The 21,395-nt window shown below is 41.8% G+C and overlaps 1 protein-coding gene across 1 annotated transcript in view; it reads left to right on the top strand.

The window, feature by feature from the left end:
* Positions 1-21,395, top strand: part of STAB2 (stabilin 2) — an 87,486-nt gene that overhangs the window by 3,606 nt on the left and 62,485 nt on the right. Inside the window, 10 exon segments of the mRNA XM_009333055.1 lie at positions 1,823-1,956; positions 2,770-2,885; positions 6,916-7,001; positions 7,835-7,904; positions 10,304-10,399; positions 10,701-10,826; positions 12,832-13,028; positions 13,993-14,126; positions 19,085-19,218; positions 21,039-21,121. Coding sequence (XP_009331330.1) covers positions 1,823-1,956; positions 2,770-2,885; positions 6,916-7,001; positions 7,835-7,904; positions 10,304-10,399; positions 10,701-10,826; positions 12,832-13,028; positions 13,993-14,126; positions 19,085-19,218; positions 21,039-21,121 — 1,176 coding nt within the window.

Below are 21,395 nucleotides of genomic sequence, written 5' to 3' on the forward strand. Positions count from 1 at the left end.
ACAACCTATTTTTTTTTAGATTTTACCTTTTCAAAATCTCTTTGAATTTTCTTGTTCCAAAAATGAAATTTTGTGAGGTGCCTTTTTGATGACTGCTTCTGCAGTGAGGTCATTTCCGCTACTCCTACCAACAGCTTTCTCACTTCTGAACCTTAATATCCTACAAGCCCAGCAGTTTATCCAGATTCTTAATGGCTTACCCCGAGCACCTGCAAGGAGCAGGGCTTAAGTAGCATACTTGGTTAAAGACTCAAAACTCAGCCAACAGCTCTGAGTTTATGATTCTTCAACATTAACAGTAGTGATTTGACTCGGTGGAAATGCTCATAGGAGTTAAGGTGCCCAGACTGCACGTTTGTGCTGTGTTGGTTCTTGCTCTGGTGCATGCAGAGTCTCTCACTAATGATGGGCTGTTAAGGTGGCTGCACTGGTGCTGAGCACCAGGGTTTTGAAAGGCTTGAAGCGTTCAAGCTCCCTCGTGTTGGTGCCTCGTGAGGTGGTTTTGGATGGGAAGCAAGGTGCAGAGATGCTCTGGTTTGAGTTAGTGGGAGCCACCTTAGACCTGAAGCCCAAAGAGATGGGTCAATCCAGTGCCCCACCAGCACCGGGTTCTGCCGAGAGGCTGCTCAGTCCTCCTAGCATGGCACTGTTCACCGTTGCTTTGCCAAATGTCTGATCAAGCTGCATCCACATTATACCCACATATGGAAAAAGGTCTCATTTTTATTTCAAAGATGCCTGAAATGCATCTACGCAACAATAAGAGGTTTCACTACCCAAATACTTGAATGTTATCCAAATCAGATTTCAACAGTACATTTATAAAGACTAAAATTTGACAACGAAATAGATGTTGAAATGTACTTATAACTGGGTGATGACTATCAAGTGGAGTCCCTCAGACTTCATGCAACTTAATCTCCTTATCAGTGTCTGTGATACATCCTCACAACCTTCACTACTGATGTGCTGCTATCACAAACATTGAAGGAAGGATAACACTGCTGTGACAACACCCTAAGCCTTTTCTCCTTTTTGCCACCTTCTCAAATCATTTGTCAGATTTGCATTCTTGAAACTGGGACCTCCACAGCAAAGGGCATGAGCCCTTGGCATTTGAGCTAGAGGACTACAGCCAGGTTTCCCAAGCTGGGCTGGTTTCTTCTGTGGTTTTCTCTAGGTAAAAAAAGAGGATGCTGCTCTTCTCAGTGTGCTCTGGTGGAGTCAGGCCCATAACTTCTACCAGATTTGAATGCAAAGCTAGACGTCATTCTTTTACACCAATTTGAAAATACCAGCCATAGTCCTTTAGTTCAATGTGATGCTGCTGACAATATGAAACCCGCTTTTGAGAGGAACAAAGGCTTGTGCTGTGGTCTGTGTGCACAGAGCCACGAGCAACTTCCTCCACACCTTAAGTTTAGCTTTTCTGTTGAATGGAGAAGGCACTTGCCTTTCTCCATCCTGCTTTGGGTTGGCGAGACAACTTCAGAATTAACGCTCTGTAGGCTGATGCTGTCTCAGTAACCTGGCTTTTAAGTCTGCTGAACTTAGCATTTGTGATAAAGCATTCTTAGGAGAAATATGACATTTAGAAGGGTTTATCCTGCAGTGGTCGGACATATTTTGTGCAGACAAGACTACTGTAAAGCCCTAATATGTGGTCTATAACCAGAGCAGGGATCTGCTGAACAGGACAGAGCTTGTGTCTGAGTGAGAAGCTGAGTTAAATTTGTCACTTTTCAGCAATGCCACTGGGGGCAGAGTTAAACCAACTCAGAGAACTTTTTCCTTCTTTTTAATTAATCTTCTCCTATTACAGATGAAGAAGCAATGTGATCAAAAGCTGCTCGTTCGAATGAAAACTGAATGTGTACCTTGCTCTTTAAACCTCGAAACCCAGTGCCCTGCTGGTTACACCAAAATTACCAATGGGACTGGGATACCAGATTGCAGGTATCTCTTCTGTCAGAGCTTTTCACCATGAACATTGTTCTCCGTTCATTAGGATATGTTAATTCATATCACAAATGCTCTATTCTATGCAATTTCTATTCTTCACCAACTCCAGAACTCAGGCTTCACTCAAAGTACTTTAAGCCTAAAGTTAAGCAGCAAATGACATAAGAGGAAAATACACATTGCTATCGATGGCCTACCAGATTTTCTTTTGAGTGGTATCATAAAATCACTTCCTTGTTTATTCTGCATACTTGATATGAATGATATATAAATATCCTATGATAAATACATAATCATGTAAATGATATTTATGTATCATTCATATCATATATTGTCATATAAATAACAGATTTTTCAAACTGCCGGATTGAGAAGGTGTGGGGGGTGAAGGGCAGGAAGAAATATCTCAAAACAAATTTGAAATCTTGCCTTTCAGATTAGAAAAAAAGAAAAGCGGTATTTTAGGGAAAATGTAACTATTTTGAGCTTACTTAGCTTTTAAAGAACCTTGATATTAAATAATTTCTAAAATACTATTTCAAATCAAAACTTAAAGAAAACTGCTGTGTTTAGGTTGCAGAAATGAAAAAAAAAGATACATATACTATGCAAAAGAAACAGCGCCGAGGATCTTTTTAGACCTTGATGTGCAATGTATGTTTCAATGAAGAAAAAAAGGTAGATCAATACAACTAAGCTTAAAGTGCTCTTGTCTGACACTGAAAGGAGAAGAGGCAGTTAAGAATTTCATTTTGACCCACAGGAGGCTTTTAAATACTTTAAGCAGCTCCAACTTCTTTTCCTCAGGTATTATCTAGAAATTAAAACACACACACTTTCTTTTCCGGGATGTCGGCATCATTGTATGAAGGAATTTGAACAACCTGAGTGCTGCGAGGGACACTGGGGCCCAGACTGCATGGGTAAGCTCTTTTTTTTTTTTTTTTTGATAGAATTTGAGTAGAAGTAAAGCAGTGGTTTTTCTTCTTTTCAGAAACTATTGCCATGAGAAGATTGCTCCTCAGAGCTCATTATAGGAGTAGAAATAAACAGCAGTTTTCAGCTAAAACTTATAGGATTTGGAGAGAAACACATATTCAAAGCTTCATTTAAAAAGAAAAATTCATAGAAATTTTAAAAAAACTCAGGGAACTCCCTTGGTTTTGAGATTTTCAAAACAAATCATTTCAGTCAATGCCTGCAAAATGACTTGTCATTTGGGAGGATCCCCACAACAGATTTTAAAAATTAAAATTTTCAAACCGCAAGTTTAAATGTATCATTTTAGGTCAAAAATACCCTCATCGGAGTCTGAAATATTTCCAAATCTCTTTAGTTCTTTACTTTTTGATGCAAGGAGGGTCTTTTCTTTCAGCTCATCTTGGAACAGTTTTTCCCTCCAAGTTTTTTGGACCTCCAGCAAATGCTAAAGGCCATTACTGAAGCAGGGGTAATCAGGAGTGCCTCTCCTCCCGCTGCCCCTTCCTCAGGAAAAGCCTTTCAGCATCTCCACAAGTGCATCAAACCTCAGGCTACTGAGGTGGGCATCAAGACCCGCAGAGGAAGTTTCCCTGCCCAGACAGAGCATTTCCTCCTTCAGTTAATGGTTTAGATAACGGGGTAAAGGTCTGGTTCAACATCTGTGAAGCCCTTTTGTCCACAAAATAGACAAAAAAATTATCTTAGCATGGCCCAAGCCATGATTTAAATACCCGTCATTTATCTACTAAAGTAAAATAGCCAAATCCCAACTTACAGCTACTTCTATATAAAAGATAAGCGAATAGCTGAGTGCGTAGTGTGTGGTCCTGTCTTCTTTGGAAGATAACCACTTGTGTGGTGATTTACCATTTTTCCACCAAATGCAGCCTAAGTGCCCGGTAGGAGGAAGGCAATGCTACACGTGACTGTCATCCCGTACTTCAGGGCGCTCTGGGAGGCCACGCAAGGGCCATGGGTGTTTCTAGAGAGGGGCAGAGCTCGCTGCCCCCAAGCTGGAGCCCTGCCTGCACTGCACAGGAGGCTGCAGAGGCGAGGAAGCCCTCTCTTCCTTAGGACAAACTTCCTGGCCCCAAAAAGCAAAGAACCAAGGTCTCAGCATTGTTTCTGCTGTCATTTGGAGGAAGAAAATAGCTCTCTGCATTATCACAATCTCTCTAAGAGCATACGGCACGCCTTGAAATGTTTGGAGGAAAGCCAGTCCTTCCTGAGGCCAGAGAAAAATCCCTGACTAGGGGTTTACTTCACATTTAGCATCTGATGGCAATGACAAAATTAGGTCTTAAATAGCACTCTGACTTCCTTAAACGATAGCACACGCTAAAACGCACAGTGTGCATGAAAGATGTTTTGTCCCCTTCCCTCCCCATGAAGCGCCCCGAGCCAACAAGCCGCACACCCATCCCTCTGTAAAAAGGCATCAAGGAAAAAGGGAAAAGTACCGGGGGGAAAAGGTCCAGGGGAAACGAGCACAACCTTTTAACACTGCCAGTATCATCCAACCACAGATGCCAAAGCTGGTGGAGCTCAGATGCCCCACGTGTGTAACTGATGGGCTTCAGCGGGAGCTACTCCCTACCCCGGCTCAGGTTCCCACTCCGGGCAGTATTTGCCTGCCTCCAAAGAAAAGCCTGGGTAGCAACTGAAAGGTGCGCGGTCTGAGCAACTGAGTAGAAAGCATTGTAAGAATAAAGAAAAAAAAGTGAAAAGGAAATAAAAAAGCCAAGAGGAAAGATAATAAACCTAACTCTATCAAATTATATGTCCAAAATACATCTTCTTTACAAGTTCTACCCGCTGTTTCAGCCTGCAGGGGTAATCCAAGAAGAGGCTGCATTTGAAAACACTTGGGAAGTGCCGATTTAAACTCTATGAGGCAAAAAAGCTGATAGATTTAAGCTCTTTTGGCCTAGGTATAAAGAATAGGCCTTCGGCCTCTGACAGCTGTAAGAGCTAAGCAGAAACATCTCTTACTACTTTTTGAAGAACACCTTCAACAGCAGTGAAGGTCTCGCTCCTCCCCGGTACCGGGCTGGCGGCAGGTGACTGGGCCAGCATCACTCCAGTGTGCCGGCACCGCCTCCTGCAGCCCCGCCAGCCGGGGGAAGCGCTTTATCTGCCTGACCAAACTCATACAACGGTATGGTAATTTGCTAAACTTCTGATAAAGCTGTCCCTTGGTGGTGGTATCAAAACAAGAGACGAGGTAGTGAAGACAAGGGGAAGCGTAATGAATATCAACTGCAAAAAAACTGTTTTGTCAGCAATTTTAAAGTATGCTTTCCTAGAATTTCTACCATAAACTGAGTTTTCTCGTGATTTCTCTACCTTTGCACATTCAATAAAAGCATCAGTGCAGTTAAAATTGTTTCCATTCAGTGCAAATATTAAAGACTTTGCACCTGTGTCAGTCCTAAAGATGAGCTTTAGCTATCACATGGTAGCCAGAAAACAAAACTCACTAAAAGCCGCTTTAAAGATTAAAGTATATTTAATTATTACTTTACGTCATTTCTGGTTATTTCATCTCAACTCTTAATAAATCTTTTTATTCCAGCATGTATGAAATAAACTGCACTAAAATTTTCATCTTTAAATTTCTTGTTTTTTTCACAAGAAGCTTACTCAGATCCAACAGACCTCACAGACTCATCATTGAAGAATAAATTGAGAAATATTGACAAATTGATATAAAGCCAAAGCCTTCACTAAAATTAGGTGTATACATATACACATCCACTTATTTGCTCATCACTCTGCCCAAATCAAATTCATTTTCATGAAAACTTCCGTATCACTTAAACACTCTAAAACAGGATTAAGTTACTCGGTGAGAGCATAAATCCAATGCTGCCCATCTCACCACACACACAACAAACTGAGGCTCTTTATAAGCAATAAATCTACCAGTAAGGTACAGCAGAGAACCTGTGAGGACAGTTCGAGTTTGCTGCATTTGAATACCACCTGCATCAGGATTATGGTTCCTAATGGGAATTCCAATTACAGGAAGAAAGGGCTTATGGAACAAGTTAATAAATCATTTCCATGGAGGGGCTGCACAACTGTAAAAAATAAGGATATCCCTACAGGGGAAAAAAAAAGACAGAACAATCTGACTAAAAATATGTATTTCCTATAGGCAACCTTTCAGTAAAAATGTGAATATTGAAAAATTTCAGTGAAAAATTAAACTATTTTGATTTGGAAATGCAGTTACTGTTTCTTAGCCTCTCCTGCTGGCTGGGGTTTTTGGTCAGACTCTGTGTCATCTGGTGTACCACTGCCTGTAATCATGGTTTTAGCACCAGAGGATCTGAAGACCGTAGCACATCATTGGCACACAAGTTTTACTAGTGACAACAGCCCATTGGACAGAAGTGGGTTATGAGATACCCAGATTTCAATTGCCAAGATCATTTGAATCAAATATCACAGTCTTATGGGAGGTAGCAGGGAAAATGAAAAACTTTCCACATAAAGCAGAGGCAATTTGCGGGGAAAAGAAAAAGGCTTATTTAAACTCTAATTCAGCATCAAATATAATTCTGACAGCAAATTTTCAATTAATTAGAGTGGTATTAACAAACAGAAGTAGTGGTCAGGCAAACTCCACTTGTATCAAAAAAGTTAACAGTTTAGAGTGTCTGCAGATAGAAGAGGTGCATCAGCAGGGGCAAAATCAATATGGTACTTTAGAATAAGAAAATTGGTTTTTGTACAATCTATTGATTACAGTCACTAGCTTAAGTTCCCATACTAAAGAGGATGACGGTCTCTACTGAAGCCAAGATTCTAGTGAAGAGATTCGGGCAGCTGCAACATAGCAGCAGTCACTCGAGGTCCCTGTCTGGTCCAAAACCCTGCAGCCTCTGAGGTCGTCACCCCTAATACGCAAGGGGAGCATAAGGGTCAGAGCGAGCTGACTGATGGCTTTAACGTTGTCATTTCTAGCCTGTCCGGGAGGAGCTGCGTCACCATGCAACAGGAGAGGACACTGCTCCCAGGGTATAAATGGGGATGGAACATGCACCTGTCAGGTATATCCCTTCTTTTAAATGAAAAAAAATAACAATAGTATATAAGCTTGGCTAAGAAAGAATGTATATTATGTGGTATAAATACATTAAAGGAAAGTATTTCAGAAATAGCAGAGATGACCTGCTTGGAGTTCATTTTTTGCTTGGTTTGCACTAATCTTCACACTTATTTCTACAGACTTGAGCATGTTTCGGTGATATTATTAAAGAGCTCTTCCATCTTGTCTTCCTGAAGCAGGTGGTTTGAGTTCCTCTGTTTTTAAGAGTATGCTATTAATTATGACTTTTTGCCCTAATTAGAAAGGACTTATACTTAGGACTAATACTCTCAATATAATGTTTCTTTGCTGAGAATGCAATGTGCAGTGCTTAATAACTTCAGCCAAAAAAGATTTTTTAAAAAACAACTCAAATGAAACTATTCTACCTCCCCCTCTACTGGTTAATCTTTCCATTACATCAGAAGAACATCTGGGGACACGAAAAAAGACAGAGTGAGAAGCAGTCAGGAAATACAACCTAACAATTGTAAGAATTATTTGGGCATTAAGCTTGATTACTGTTCTTTATTTTTAACTTGATATTCAGAACATCTGATTTGATTTGAAGTGTAAGAGCTAAAAATTTAAAATTAAAAAAAAAGAGAGGAAAAAAATCATTCAAAAGACAATGTTTTCTAGGTTGCAGTAGTCATCTCTGATTTGCTGAATGAACCGTTCACGTTATTTTCTTTTGGCAGCTAAAGATGCTGTTTTCAGGCTGCAAAGCATGTATCTATCTGTGTAGAGATAGATGAGAAACTTAAGCTTTGATTTCCATTCTGTAATTCACAGAAAGGCTTTGGTGGGACAGCCTGTGAAAAATGTGCTGAAGATACTTTATTTGGTCCTCACTGCACATCAGGTAAGTTTGAGCTTTCTTTATTGAAGTGGGGAAAAGAAGGTGAGTGAAAGCTGTATTCAGACACCACGAAATCCCAGTGAAATGGGTAGGGCGTCTAAGGGTTTCCCATCAAGAGCTGCTGTCTGCTTCAGGGAACACAACAGGGAAAGAAAACAGGCAGCTGCTCAATTCCTCATTCACAGTGGGGCCGGATTCAGCTCAGGACTGTACAGAGAACACTCTCAGTGTAGCGCTACAGAAATATCTTAATCTTATCTTGAATAACTTTGTTATAGCCAACAGTCAGATAAATTAGGGATTAGAATCATCTGTGTGTTCCTGCAGGTATGCCTCCCTGTTAGCCAGTTATCATGTTACCCACTTTTCACCCTAAATTATGGATTTGCATTTATTTGATCTAAATACAGGAGGTTGTTATGGTACTTAAAATATTGGGTGGGAACATATCAAATGCATAATTTATAGTGGCTTACAGTGTTTTGGTATGTTTTTTAAATACATCTACAAACTGGAGCATCTGTATTAAGGCATGAAATACTCATGTGGTATTGAAATCAGAATCTCTGAGTCAAAAAATGCCATTTTGAATCAGGCCAAAAGTCCTTCTAGCCTAGCATCCCATATTGGAGGCCAATAGTTGATATCTAGAGAAAGAGTACAAGCAGCCAGAGACTGCATTCAAACTGTAGTGTTTTAAGGCTCCTGCTGGATCCATCCTGCATAAATTATCTACCTTACCTCTGAGTCCAGTTCTGCTTTTGCTCTCCATACTAGTCTGTGCCACCGAGCTCCATAATTTAGTGAAAAGTGTGACAAAGGATGAATTTGGTTTAGTTTGGGGTTTTGGCTGGTAGATCATTCCATTGGTTGGCCATACTTCTATTAGGAGAAGCGGGACATTGAGGGAGGGATCAGAGCTATGTGCACTATTTAAAATGTATATGTATCACAAGTGTATATATTTGTATAATATTCTCCAGTTTTGCCTGTTTCTTAATGATTTCTAGTATTTTATTTACCTTCCTGACCCCTGCCAAGCATTAAACAGACACATCAGAAAACCACCTGAAAAAAAAATATTAAGAAACGTCTCTTTCTTGAGTGGTAATAGTTGTTTATCTCTAAGTAAAACTCTTCTTATTCCCTCAAGTTCTACATAAAGTTACTTCTAAAAAGAGTCACAAATGGCCTCACTTTAAATGATCTGTGTTGGCCTTTCTACAGTAATCCTACACCACTTCTGACCCAAAGGCCCTTTTTCCACCAGCTGTCCACTGGATGCCAGTGTTGATACACAGAAATGTAACTGAGCCAACATTTTCATGCAAATAGGGTACTTGAATGAATTCAATATCGTAAATGTAATTATTTTCCAAGAAGCTACCAGAGGACTCAACAGCATATTAATTTAAGCAACATTTTACACTTCAGCTTTCAGATATTTGAGCTCCTCCAAGTTTTCTAAGCACCTATAAACACCGTGCATTTGTGACTCGCTGCTTTTCAGCAATACCTTAGACATTTCTAGTTTTTATATTAGGACTACTAACGTAGGTAGAATGTTACTAATTAATTAGTGTAGGTGATTTGCATGAACACAGGATACGTTTGTGAAGGGAAGAGGATACGCTACACCACTGCAGCTTAAACATAAGGTCACAATTACAACTCTGCACATCTTAGAGACTTTTCCAAGTGTAACTGTAAAAGGCCTTTTTAAAAAGCATCATTACCATAATTGAAACAGTTACAGCTATAAAGCTTTATACTTAAGGCTTCAAAAGCCACTTATAAAAGGGTCTCATAGTTGCCTGGACTCTGAATACAGCATCTTGTGCATATATTGTCACAAGGTTTATAACCAGAAATGACAGAATATAGGAACAGGACCAGAAAAAAGCCTGAGACCTACACAGTGATTAATTATTCTTTTAACTAAATAAATTCTGTTTAGGGGAAAAAAAAAGTTGCAAAACTCATCTCTTCTGGAGGTCTTTGAGAGAGGCAAAGAGAATTGAAGCAAAAATAAGCAATTTGTTAACAGTTATGAAAATGGTCTCTGTTACACATTATATTCAATTTTGGCTTAAGACTGTATGTCCAATTTTACAAGTTTTATGGTATTAGCAACTAGTCAGTTTGGTGTTTATAGCGTGTGTCCCGAAGATTTTCAGGCTCCAGGCTATTAACAGCCTGCAAATACAGTATGTTATTTACCGATGTGTGCAACTATGAGTATTGATCTTCTCATTAATGGAAGCCTATAAATTCAGGAACTCAGGTCAAAGCTTGGTTTGGCCAAAGTTGTTGGCCAGGACACTATTTGCTATGGGTACTGCTAACGATGTCTTTCTGAACACCATTATTATTCAGTAAAGCCAATCCATCTCTCCATATAGTTTGCGACTGCGTTCATGGAGTATGCAATAGTGGAATTACAGGGGATGGAAGATGCGCTTGCTTGTCTGGATACAAAGGGCTCAGCTGTGATCAGCGTAAGTGGATTGTTTTCTATATAAGATATATTCAACAGCTCTGATAGAGTTAGAATTGGCGAGGACGAACGTAAAATTAGTTTCAGGTTAGCCACTCTAGAGCAACCAAACATACACTGAACCTCAAACCCTGTGTGCGAGCTCCCATAACCATCATCACTTCAATCGCCCCAAAAATTATGTCAGCAATAGGATCAACGGTCCCTAGATCAGGCGTACTTTGAACTAGTATACTGCAGAACGCAATGCCTCCTGGCACAGTGTGCAGACACAGCTTAACCTGTCGCACTCTGTCCCTCAGCGATAGCTGAATGCGAGGCCTTGCGGTGCCCTGCAAACTCCAGATGCACTCCCTCAAGCGAGGATGGAAGACAACTGCAATGCTCGTGTCTGCCCAACTACCATGGGGATGGTACACAATGTGAACGTGAGTAATTTTCATGTCCACTGAGTTCTTTGTATATGACATCATTGGTATTATAGTTCAGATACTGAGTGTGCTTTTGAACCAAATCTCACCATCTAATTGTTCTTGGGTTCATATCCCAAAGCAGTCTCATGTGCACAAACTAGATTCCTTCAGGATGAAACTAAACCCTAGAATACGCTTCAGAAGCACATCAGTCCAATTGCTAACAAGCTTCAGTCCATGCAACCAGACTAAAGCTAGTAAACCCCCTTGAAATACATAATGTGGATACTGGGTCATCAGTGCTTACAAATCCATTCCTGTCACGTCCCTCTACTTGCTAAAGCTCAACCTCACCGTTTGCTTCCACAAAAATCAACAACAGCAACCAAGGTCTTATGTTTATTGAATATCCATCATGTGGCGGCTCAGCTTCATCACTAAGCATAAACTCTACAGCCAAGTAAAGATCATTTTAGCTTTCCTATTTTTCATGAAACAAAGCTAGTAGTGTCTCAGCTAGAGGTAAAAGTCTACCTTAAAGTTGTCTTTATAGACTCCTCAACTTGCCATTGAATGTTCAAATTTAACTATATTACAAGAGTCCAGATTTTCTTTCCTCTACTTACATTATGTCTTACATCACCAGCTCTTTCCTTCTAAACCAATTGCAATGAAGAAAATGGTTGTATCTGATGCTGGACGCACTATTTTAGTAAATGTTGGCTTGGATCAGGCCACAAATACAATACTTCTTATCCTGTCTGGGATTATTAACATTCAGTCCTCTTGGTCCTAACTATGGTGTCATCCTCTCTGAATAGGCTTGAACACCATCCAAGAGCAAGACATCAGAAAGTCACTCCTCAGGGAATGTGACATTCTCCCAGTAGGCAGCATAGACAAGTGAGGGACAAAGAAATTGCAGCAACCAGCAGAGAAGAAGGATGCTAGTACCCCTACCTCTCTTGGGTTTTGTATTCATGCAGTCTGTGTGGATGTTGCTCCTCTGTCCCAGGGCCTTTAGATGCTGGGGTCATCTGTGGCTTAAGCCAGTGTCTTTTACATTTGACTGGCTGGGAAGTAGAGGACAAGCAGCTCCAGCACAGCTAAGTACGTAAGTGAGGATATCAGTGGCTGGCGCAGACTCTGGAGGTGGCATTGCTTATGGTCGATTTGAGCATGTGAATATGTGTGTACATGCGTGATTTCACACTGGAACAGAAGAGAAGACTTGAAAGAGTGAAGCTGAGCTTTGCCAACTCTCTCAGTCCCAGCTGAGGGGGAAGAAAGGGAGGAGGAGAGGGGAAGACAGTGAGCAGCACCACCTTTTAGGTAAGTCCAGGGCCTGCCACCTTCTAGGTACAGTGTGTGCTTGAGCATATCCTAAGCTGGACACAAAGGTGTGAGAAGGTGTTCTCCAAGCACTGCTGGACTATGAACAAGGACAAACAATGCCATTGCCTTGAAAAAAAGGGCTCATGGAAATAACTAGTGACATTCCAGTCCAGTCCTGAAATTACAGCAGTGTGGAAGACTCGACTAAAGCACCTGCTGGCCAGTTTTCCATATAGCTGAATGGATGACATTATATTGTTTAATTACCGGAAAGAAAACAGCGAAGGCCTATTGTATTGAGAAATACTTTCCAGCTGATCTAACACGTGCTTAAAGCTTGTACAGACCTTGTATCACCTACCTGACCTTCTCTGGTTAAAATCCACCAGAGAACAGGGAAATAGTTGTGATATTTTAATGAGTACATTACGTGTTTTAGTCTGTTTATAACTCAATTTGCCAAGTTAAGAGATCATTTCTGTTCAAAAGCAAAGTTGGTTGCTACATTAGTATAAACACACTCCTCCCTTCTGTCTTTATGCCGCCACAATACTTCAGACTTGGTTGTTATGAGAAGTTTAGTCTACCCGGGCTTTGTTTGGTATGGAGGTGCTCTGGCAAATCCTCATCTTCAATTTCAGAACTGTGGGCAATAATTCATTTACTTCACTTCTTTTTTCACAAGCTATCAACCCATGCTCCAAAGAGGTCTGCGATCCTAATGCCGACTGCATTTACCTCGGACCAAATCGGCACAAATGTACCTGTCGAGAAGGTTACAGAGGGGATGGTCAAGTCTGCTTACCCATAGACCCCTGCCAAGCAACATATGGGAATTGCCCTGCACAGTCCACCATTTGCATATATGATGGTCCAGGAAAGGTTAGTGTTGAACGGGTGCCCCAGACATTTCCTATGTCAACTGCCTAGGAAGGAATAATGCTTCCTCTCTGAAAAGCAGCCATGAGGGTACAGGAACAGGCCTCAGGGAGGCCAAGCTCTACTCCTAGCTTTGGCATAAGGAGCCAGCCCCTTTACCTCCCTCTCTATGCATCTATGTGGTGCTTTCCCCTCTGAAAATGGGAATGGCAATAGCGTTCTTTTTCCTAGAATATTTTGGCTCAGATTTGCCCCCCCAAAAAATGAAGGCACTGAAATGAAGCTTCTCCCAGTTAAATTTTCTCTTTCTGACCACAGGGGGCTTGTAGGAACAGTAGGCTCCTTACACAGGTACCACAGATAAATGCCTACAGTGAATGTATTTAGGAAAGAAGTAATCTGGGTCTTTGAGGACTACCAATGAGAGGCACCATATAAAGGCTGCTGTCGGGAACTGGCTCAGGTTTCCCTGTGTAAAACTCCTGCTACCGAGAAAGCAAAACTTCAGAAGACCACGCCTGCTTTGCCTGGACACCCTGAAGAGCCGAAAAGGGAGTCAGCCATCCAAGGTTGTCCTACAGTTCACGTTCATATAAGTGCTGATATGCCTTCCTTGTTCATAATATGCATTGGCACTCGTTTTGGGAGGCAGAGGGCTGTGGGAACAGAGGTAAAAAATCTGACCTACCCACACTCATTTTAAATGTTCTCTGGTCACAGAAGTGAATCTAGATGGCTTTACCTGAAGGAAATTTATCTGAGAGTCAGTAGTTTTTTGGAGTGGATAGAAACCTAGAAGGGAGTTGTATAAATATGGATAAGCTTTATATTTGCATCTGAACTCACCAGGTGATTAACTAAGGCTTTGGAAGCTCACTGTCTTTAGACCCTAGTTCCAGAAAGTATGCTGAAATTCACAATTTGTGCATGTCTAATTTTTCTCTCCCCTCTCCCATCCTTCTGATAGTCCCATTGTGAATGCAAGCAGCATTACACAAACTTTGTACCTGGGAAAGGATGCAGCATGATGGACATCTGTGAAACAAACAACACCTGCCATAAAAAAGCTAAATGCTCAATGGTTGCACCAGGACAGTTTACGTGAGTCTTTTTGCTTATTAAAGCTTTCACCCAGTTTCTCCCTCCTCCCCCTAGTAAACAGGCTGCTAAAACAGATCCGGTGGATGAACACCTCCTGAAGTTATTATTAATCGTTTCTTTATCAAGGACAAATTACAAGATTTAATGGGGTTAGGGTCAACCAATTAGTATAGTGTTTGATTTCATCAGTCCAATTGCTAATACCTACTAAGTTTTATTTTTATAGCACTCAGAGGTCATTTCTACACTAGTAAATAAAAAGGACCAAGACCCTTCTCTGTTCCTCAGGGCAAGCAGCATGGTCTGGCTCACAGCTGAAGTCTCTTCTTCTTCCAAAACAGAGTAACTGCCTCTTGGCAGAGGTCCCTGGCACATGCTATCCCTTCAGCTGTGCCTGGGCACTGGGTGAGAAAATGCTACTTGGTGTGGGCCAGAAACACGCCAAGCAGCATGCTAAAAATTAATCAGCATTAATTATCATGGGACAGGGCTGGAGCCCTGGATTTTTTTAGTATACTAATAGTAGGGAATCTGACCCCCATGCTGTGAAAGCAACACCAACCTCGGCGAATTCCTCAAAACCTCGAGACAAGCACATGGGAAACTGCAAAACCTCTGGCAGAGTTTGTTTTCCTGTACAGAAATTTGCTACAGATGTTAGGAGGAAAGTCAGTTTTAACACTACACTTAACAAAGCTATCTTAAACCAAACAATTTGGATTACATGTTTCTATAGCCCAGTAGTGGCTAGTACTGGGTACCCTGAAATGTTAGTTTTCAGGAGCTGAGAGTTTGAGTGTGAAAGACAAGACAGGCCATTAGTTGTAAGTTGGGAACGAATTATTTATCATACAGATCTATATAGATAGAAAACGTTCACTCGGGAGAGTATTCTTACTACCAGTTCTTGCTTCATCATGCAGCTTTCTCTTACAGTGTAATATCAACATCACTTTTGTGTAAGCTCTTGTGCATTTCAAACAAGTTTATCTAGAATATCCCCTAGTTCATTTCTAGAGCATACTATACTACTCAAACTGCACTTAGTACATACTTATACTATACTTAGTATAGTATCGTACTGTAATGGACAACATGAGTTGAAAATTAAAATAAAATTCCACATCACGTAAATCAGGACCTTTCTTTCCTAATTTGTCACCGTTTCACTGTTGCAACTCAATTTTCAACAGCTGAGGAAGTTTTCAGAATTTCAGAATGGGAAAACTGAAAATTTATGACTGGGGGGGGGAAACAAGCAATCCAAATGCTTTGCACATCATTCATTCAGTGACCTTTAATGGCAAAAACAAATACAGAAGAAAGGAGTGGGGTTCCAATCAAACTAAAACTATCTATCTGGAAAAAAATTGAAACTATACTGAATAGTTTCCAACTAAGGAAAATCCATTTATGAAAGAGGAACTTTGCAAAGAAAAACATTGATTGGTAAATGTGGGCACAGTAAATTGTTTCTGATAAGTGACAGACACTGTATTTTGGCTGCATCCCAAATTTTAAATGTATTTGGGAGGGCTTGTTTTGGTGGGTTTTTTTACTTCTCCTAAAACACAAAGCTGTAACAGAGGCCACAAGCCTGCGTTGCTTCCTTTCTTTTGTTTTTGGTTTTGTTTTTATTAAAGACGCAGTTGTGCTGTTAGCTTCCCCCATATAGAGTCACTTCTACTTTCTCCAGAATCAAATTATTTGTACAGGAATAAATCTCTTATACAGACAAAGATGTAGAAAAGACAAACATTTAGTTTGTGAACATAACAACCTCCTGGAAAATGAAGATTGTCTCTGTGTTCTGTTCCTATAAAGATCTTTCCTGAGTGACTGCTGACACTTTCCATGGCGTTGCTTCAGCACAGTAATTATGTTCAGCCTTGCCCAGAAGCTACAAAGCTTCAACTGATGCAGAATTATGCTGCATATTAGACCACAACCTCTCTGGTTTCCGAGCAGAACTAGCTTTCCCTCAGCTAAACTCAATTATTTTCTCTTTTAACCTCACTCTTATTTTTACTCTGACTGTGTCTTCAATGTAGAAATTAGTAGCTTCATAAACCAAAACTCTATTATACAAGTTTCAGGTAAAATGGAGACAGAAAGCTGAGCTCCCCTTTTCTAGAGAGATACAATTCTCTTTCCACTCCTGGGTAAGCTAAGTAGTGACAATTCCCATCTTTTTCAGTCCTGCCTATACTGTCCATGCAGCATATCATGAAAACATCAGACAACTAAGTTTAAATAGTCTGGCAGGGTTTGTTTTAAAGCTGTTCCTCTTTAGAAACAGTCAGCCCGTACAGTACACTGTGCATTCAAAGCAAAACCAATAAAGCCACGTGCAGTATGAGTTGCAAACCAGATCCTCCAGACAAAGCTAAAACAAAACTAATCTAGTTAGTCACCCAGCTGGTCCTTCCCGAGCCTGGCCACACAGAGTAAATTACTCCATCAGAAGGGGTGAGGGGACAGACAGGTTGAAGGGTTCAATTCCATGCCATAGGTGCTAATCTGTAATTGCTAAATGCTTTCCTTTGGCAGTCAAATCCAAAGCATGTTACTGGACGCCCACTCAGTTATAAGCAATATTGTCCTCAGAAAAGAAATTTCGAACTACATGGGTATTTCTGCAGTTCACTGTGCCCCTGGAAATGATAGGCAAAAAAATTACTATGTTTAACCACCTGCTTCTTTATGGCTATTTGCTGAAAAAGAGAGGAGAGGTTTATTTTGAAACCTTGATCTGATTTGTGCAATATTTCAAGGGTAGTTTCTTTTTTCTACTAAACTATTCCTCAGCTCCTTTGAAGCCTCTTCTCTGCTCAGAAGTGAAGGGGGCTATGTACATCGATACAGCAATATTTACCCCGTCAGAAGAAAGGGGTCAGCTCCCAACGAGGAGCTGCTCCTCTCTCCCAGCCCTAAACCCTTCATCTGGACTCCACAGTCATACCCTCTGCCCAAGAGATCCCTTTAAAAAGAAGAGGGTTCACCATCAGAATCACATCCTAAAAATTTAAGATGCTTTTAGACTGCTATTTTTACCTAGGACCAGAAGAAGTCAAAGTTTGAGCCTCTTGGCCAAAATCCCAGCACCCCTCTGTGTCTATATGCAGCCCCCCAGACTGCAGGGACTGTGGGGATTTTCAAATATTGCTATCACCAGAGAAACAGCTATGGTAGAGACCATACGTGGGAAACAGGAGATGATTTGGCATCAGGTTGATACTACTGTGGGGTGTGAGTGGCAGATGTGTGTTTGTAACAACCAGCACATGCAAATGATTAGGTCATTCGTTATATAAAGAACATCTTTTGCTTGTGTGGAGTAATGTTCCTTCTCTAATGATGCCTTTAGAAAAAATATCCGGAGAGATGAATCATTATGGATAGGGCTTATACGAATACTGAACATGCTGGAGACTTAATTAGGAAAGTCACTATTAAAAGCCAATGTCTGCCACACATACCATATAGTTATTTAGCCCCCTAAATATAGTTAGGGTTTCTTTCTGTGCATGCTACGTGTTGACAAGCACCTGCTTTAATTTTAGCAGTAAATGACTGAGCTGACACCACCAGCCAGTCTCCCAGGAGCAGCCAAGCAGGGGCTGATTTTCTGAAGGCTGCAACAGAAAGAGCTGAGATTGGCAAAACCAGCAGGCATCGATGGCCCCTCACATTGAGGCAGGCTTAAAGAGTCCAGATTTTTTAGAAAATACTAACGACCTCTCCTGGTGAATAGACAGGCTGACACAAGGTCAAGGCACATACAAGTCCTAGCAGCTCTTTGAAACTCACAACCATTTGTACCCATCAGCACCTAATAGCAGGCACGTGTCAATCACCTTAACAACCAACAATTTCTTCCCCACCTCTCCTGCAATGCTGAGGTCTTTCACGGCCATAAGATTCAGTTTTCATGACGCATGTTCCCTCCCTCATAGGGCAGAAAATGTCAGACTGACACTTGGGGTTGTTCTTCCATAAATTTCCTTTAGATTTTGCCTTGGCTGCAACACACTACTTCTACACGCTATGCAGCCCATCCCAAGGCAGTGAGGACACTGAGCCCATCTCGAGGCATTGCCTGTCACTCTCATGGGCACCACGACCTGAGCCTGCTTTGGACATAGGTAGGACTGGGTCAACCGTACATCACTGACACCTCTCACAGGCTGGAGTCCCGCAGGGGACAGCCAGGGTGTTACAGATGAGAAGCTATTTCCAGTGCAGAGACAGCAGCAGCATAAAGCATACATCTGAAAAAGCATGAGATTTCATGCTTCAGCAGCTTCAGGAAAAAAGATAATGTTAAGGTACAAGTACCATTGCACAAAACGGTTGCGTTACTTAAAGGGCAGGATAACAACCAACCACTTTGCTTTGTTGAAAGGACTGACATCCCTGCCGGCCTTTTCCTACCAGTCCCATACAGCTATCACAAGGATTGATGAGCTGCCGTCACCCCCTTCATACATAACTACCACTAATCCTGCCAAGTCCCACGTAGTAAGTGGGGGCTTCACACAACCGCCTCCCCGCCGCAAGGGTGGCACCCCACACATTTATGCCGTAGCCTCTCCTCGCCCACAGGCAGGCAGACTCAGTGGCTTTCTGGGCTCCAGCAACCACAACATTTGGGGACCAGAGGCTGCACCGCAGCCAGGGGCGTCACATAGCCCCCATTCAAAGAGGCCCTGCAAGACAGACACCGTTGCCCCCTGGCCCGGCTGGCAGAAGGACATCGCGTCAGGCAAGCAGCCACCAGGCTGCCCTACACACTGATGTACTTTACAGCATACAGAAGCAAAGGTGCTAAAACGCATTGGTGCTTCCTGAAAATGCCTTCAGAGAAGCAATTAAGTAACCCCTGGAGCAGGTTTAGCTAGAGCCTCACTGAAACCACAAGGCATCAGCCCACAGCTAAAATGACCATCCCTTCACAGGTGTACGTGCCAGGGGGGCTCCGTGGGGAACGGGTTTGTGTGCTATGGAAACATCATGGACCGCCTCCGGGACCTGAACGCCGAAGTGGGAGGACGGTGGCAAGGCAAGCTGACATCTGCCTTATCTCTCATGGGTAAGTGACCACACGCAAGCAGGGTCAGCTCCTGCTGGGTGGGTTGATCTTGCCCTGTCTTCCCCCAGTGCTCCCCACTGCAGGAAGGTGCCGCTAACAGCATGACACAGCACGCACGCTACTCACCACAGATTCCCTCTGACTGCCTCAAGCTGCCTTTGCTCACCATGCCATGCAACTGCAAGAATTTCCAAGCAGAAGTGCTAAGCACATTCCCACAACCCCTCACACATCATTTGGTATCACCAGTGGGTTTTGCCCCATAGTGGGATAAGTGGGATCATCCCACTTCCTCTCCCTCCCTGCCCCCATTGATTTGGATAAGTGAGATTTGATCTAGAACGACACACAGAAGTCCACCAAAAACATCAGGATTCCCAGCTGTGTCCCTGTTCCCCAGTCCCCAGCCGTCAGCAGTGGCATTGCTTTCACCAGGAAAGAGGAGAGAGGCAAGGGGAAGAGTCTGATCCCATCCATGGTCTCCATCACCCTCAGGACCCCCACCAGAGCAACTCGGCCACAACTGGGGGGTCTCCAGGTTTCCAAATTGTCTGCAGCTGTGAGACCCTGTCAGGGATCACAGCTTCCAGCCTTTCACAGTTACTGCAGCCACCTCATGAAAAGAACAGTGTAACTGTCTTTATCAGCTTCTGTTGCATGGCCACAAATGTGAGCTATGAACAAACACTGCTAGAAGCAAGCTGGATCTTCAAGTTAAATTTGTAAATATGAAAAATTTCCTCCTGTTTAATATGATTTGCTTGGTTCTTTTCACTGAGCCCACCAATTAAAATAAAGATCCCGAATTCCTGACCAGAACGGAGTAAGAATCCCCCATACCCAGCCAAGGACAAAGCCTGGCAGTGACCATCACATTCAGCACTGAAGACCAAAACCCATTGCCTTAGCACTGAGAGCTCAGTTGCAGTTTCTCTGTGTGTTTCTCCTTACGTGTCTGAAAAGTGCCTGACATGCTGGGTGCCACCATTTGTTAACAATAATCCAGATTTTATGTTCTTTGGTTAAGTTTTGGACATAAATGTGCCATTTGATTTACTAGCCAGAAGCTACAAAGACACATTAACTGCACAGGTTACTTTACAATACATTCACTCCACATTGTCTTTCAAAAACTAAGAATACACAGAATAGTCCACATTGTTTTGTAAGACAGCATGTTAATTTTGAGGTATATTCTCTGATATGACATACCTGTAGCAACTGTAAAGATGGGCTTAGTTCTGATTTTAAACCTCTGGAAAAAGAGCTGAATATTAGAAATATTTAATGCCTTCAGCTACAGAATCAGCGGTCTCATACTGCTGTCTTGGAAACAGAAAAACCATCTGGGTAGCAAATTAATTTTAATTAACTTTCAGTGCATCAGCTTTTATTACCAGCTATGTGTTTGCTGATATTTGCACTACCAGCAGGTTAGCAGCAGCATATCCCTCACCCCATGAAGACTGAATTGATTTAAAGCAGGAGGTTGTCTTTCTGTAAAGACACATCTCCAAAGAAACACTGTTTTCATGTCCATCACCCTGGTCTGCATGCCACGGAATCCGGGGTGCCAGAAGTGTTCTGAATGTTTTGCCTTATCCTGTGTCAAATATGCAGCAGCACCTGGATTTCACATCCCATCTGCCTCTCGCCTTTCAACAACTTGGATTTTAGAATCTTAAATTACAGATTTAATACAGATAGTGTTCGTTCTCATTCTGCCCTTGCATACCTGGCACAGATTACACAGTCCCTTCCTCCAATGAGCTCTTCAATACACATTTAAACTTTTTTTTTTTCCCCTTTCTCCTTATAAGAAAACGTCTATGAATGGCCGCTGAGTACTCTGGGACCATTTACCGTGCTTGTACCAACAAACAAGGGGTTCAAAGGTACAAATGTAAGTAAACAACAAAGAGGGTTTAAAACTGGGGGGGATTTAGCTCCTTCAGAAATCTCATCTGTGTTAAACGTGCTTTGATGCAACAGATTCAGAAGAACTTTTTGCTCTAGTTCAGTTCTGGATACATTTAAATCTAGGGGCCAGAGATTGTCTTTTGCTACTTGAAAGAAAAACAAAATAATTTGGCAAGTCAGGGCAGAATGAAGTCATGCTTCAAGTAAGTTTTGCATTGTCTTACATGGCTGTGCTCAAGGTTTTTTCACTTGGTTGA

The sequence above is a fragment of the Pygoscelis adeliae genome, unplaced genomic scaffold (genome assembly GCF_000699105.1).
Source record: "Pygoscelis adeliae isolate BGI_AS28 unplaced genomic scaffold, ASM69910v1 Scaffold38, whole genome shotgun sequence".
Lineage (NCBI taxonomy): Eukaryota > Metazoa > Chordata > Aves > Sphenisciformes > Spheniscidae > Pygoscelis > Pygoscelis adeliae.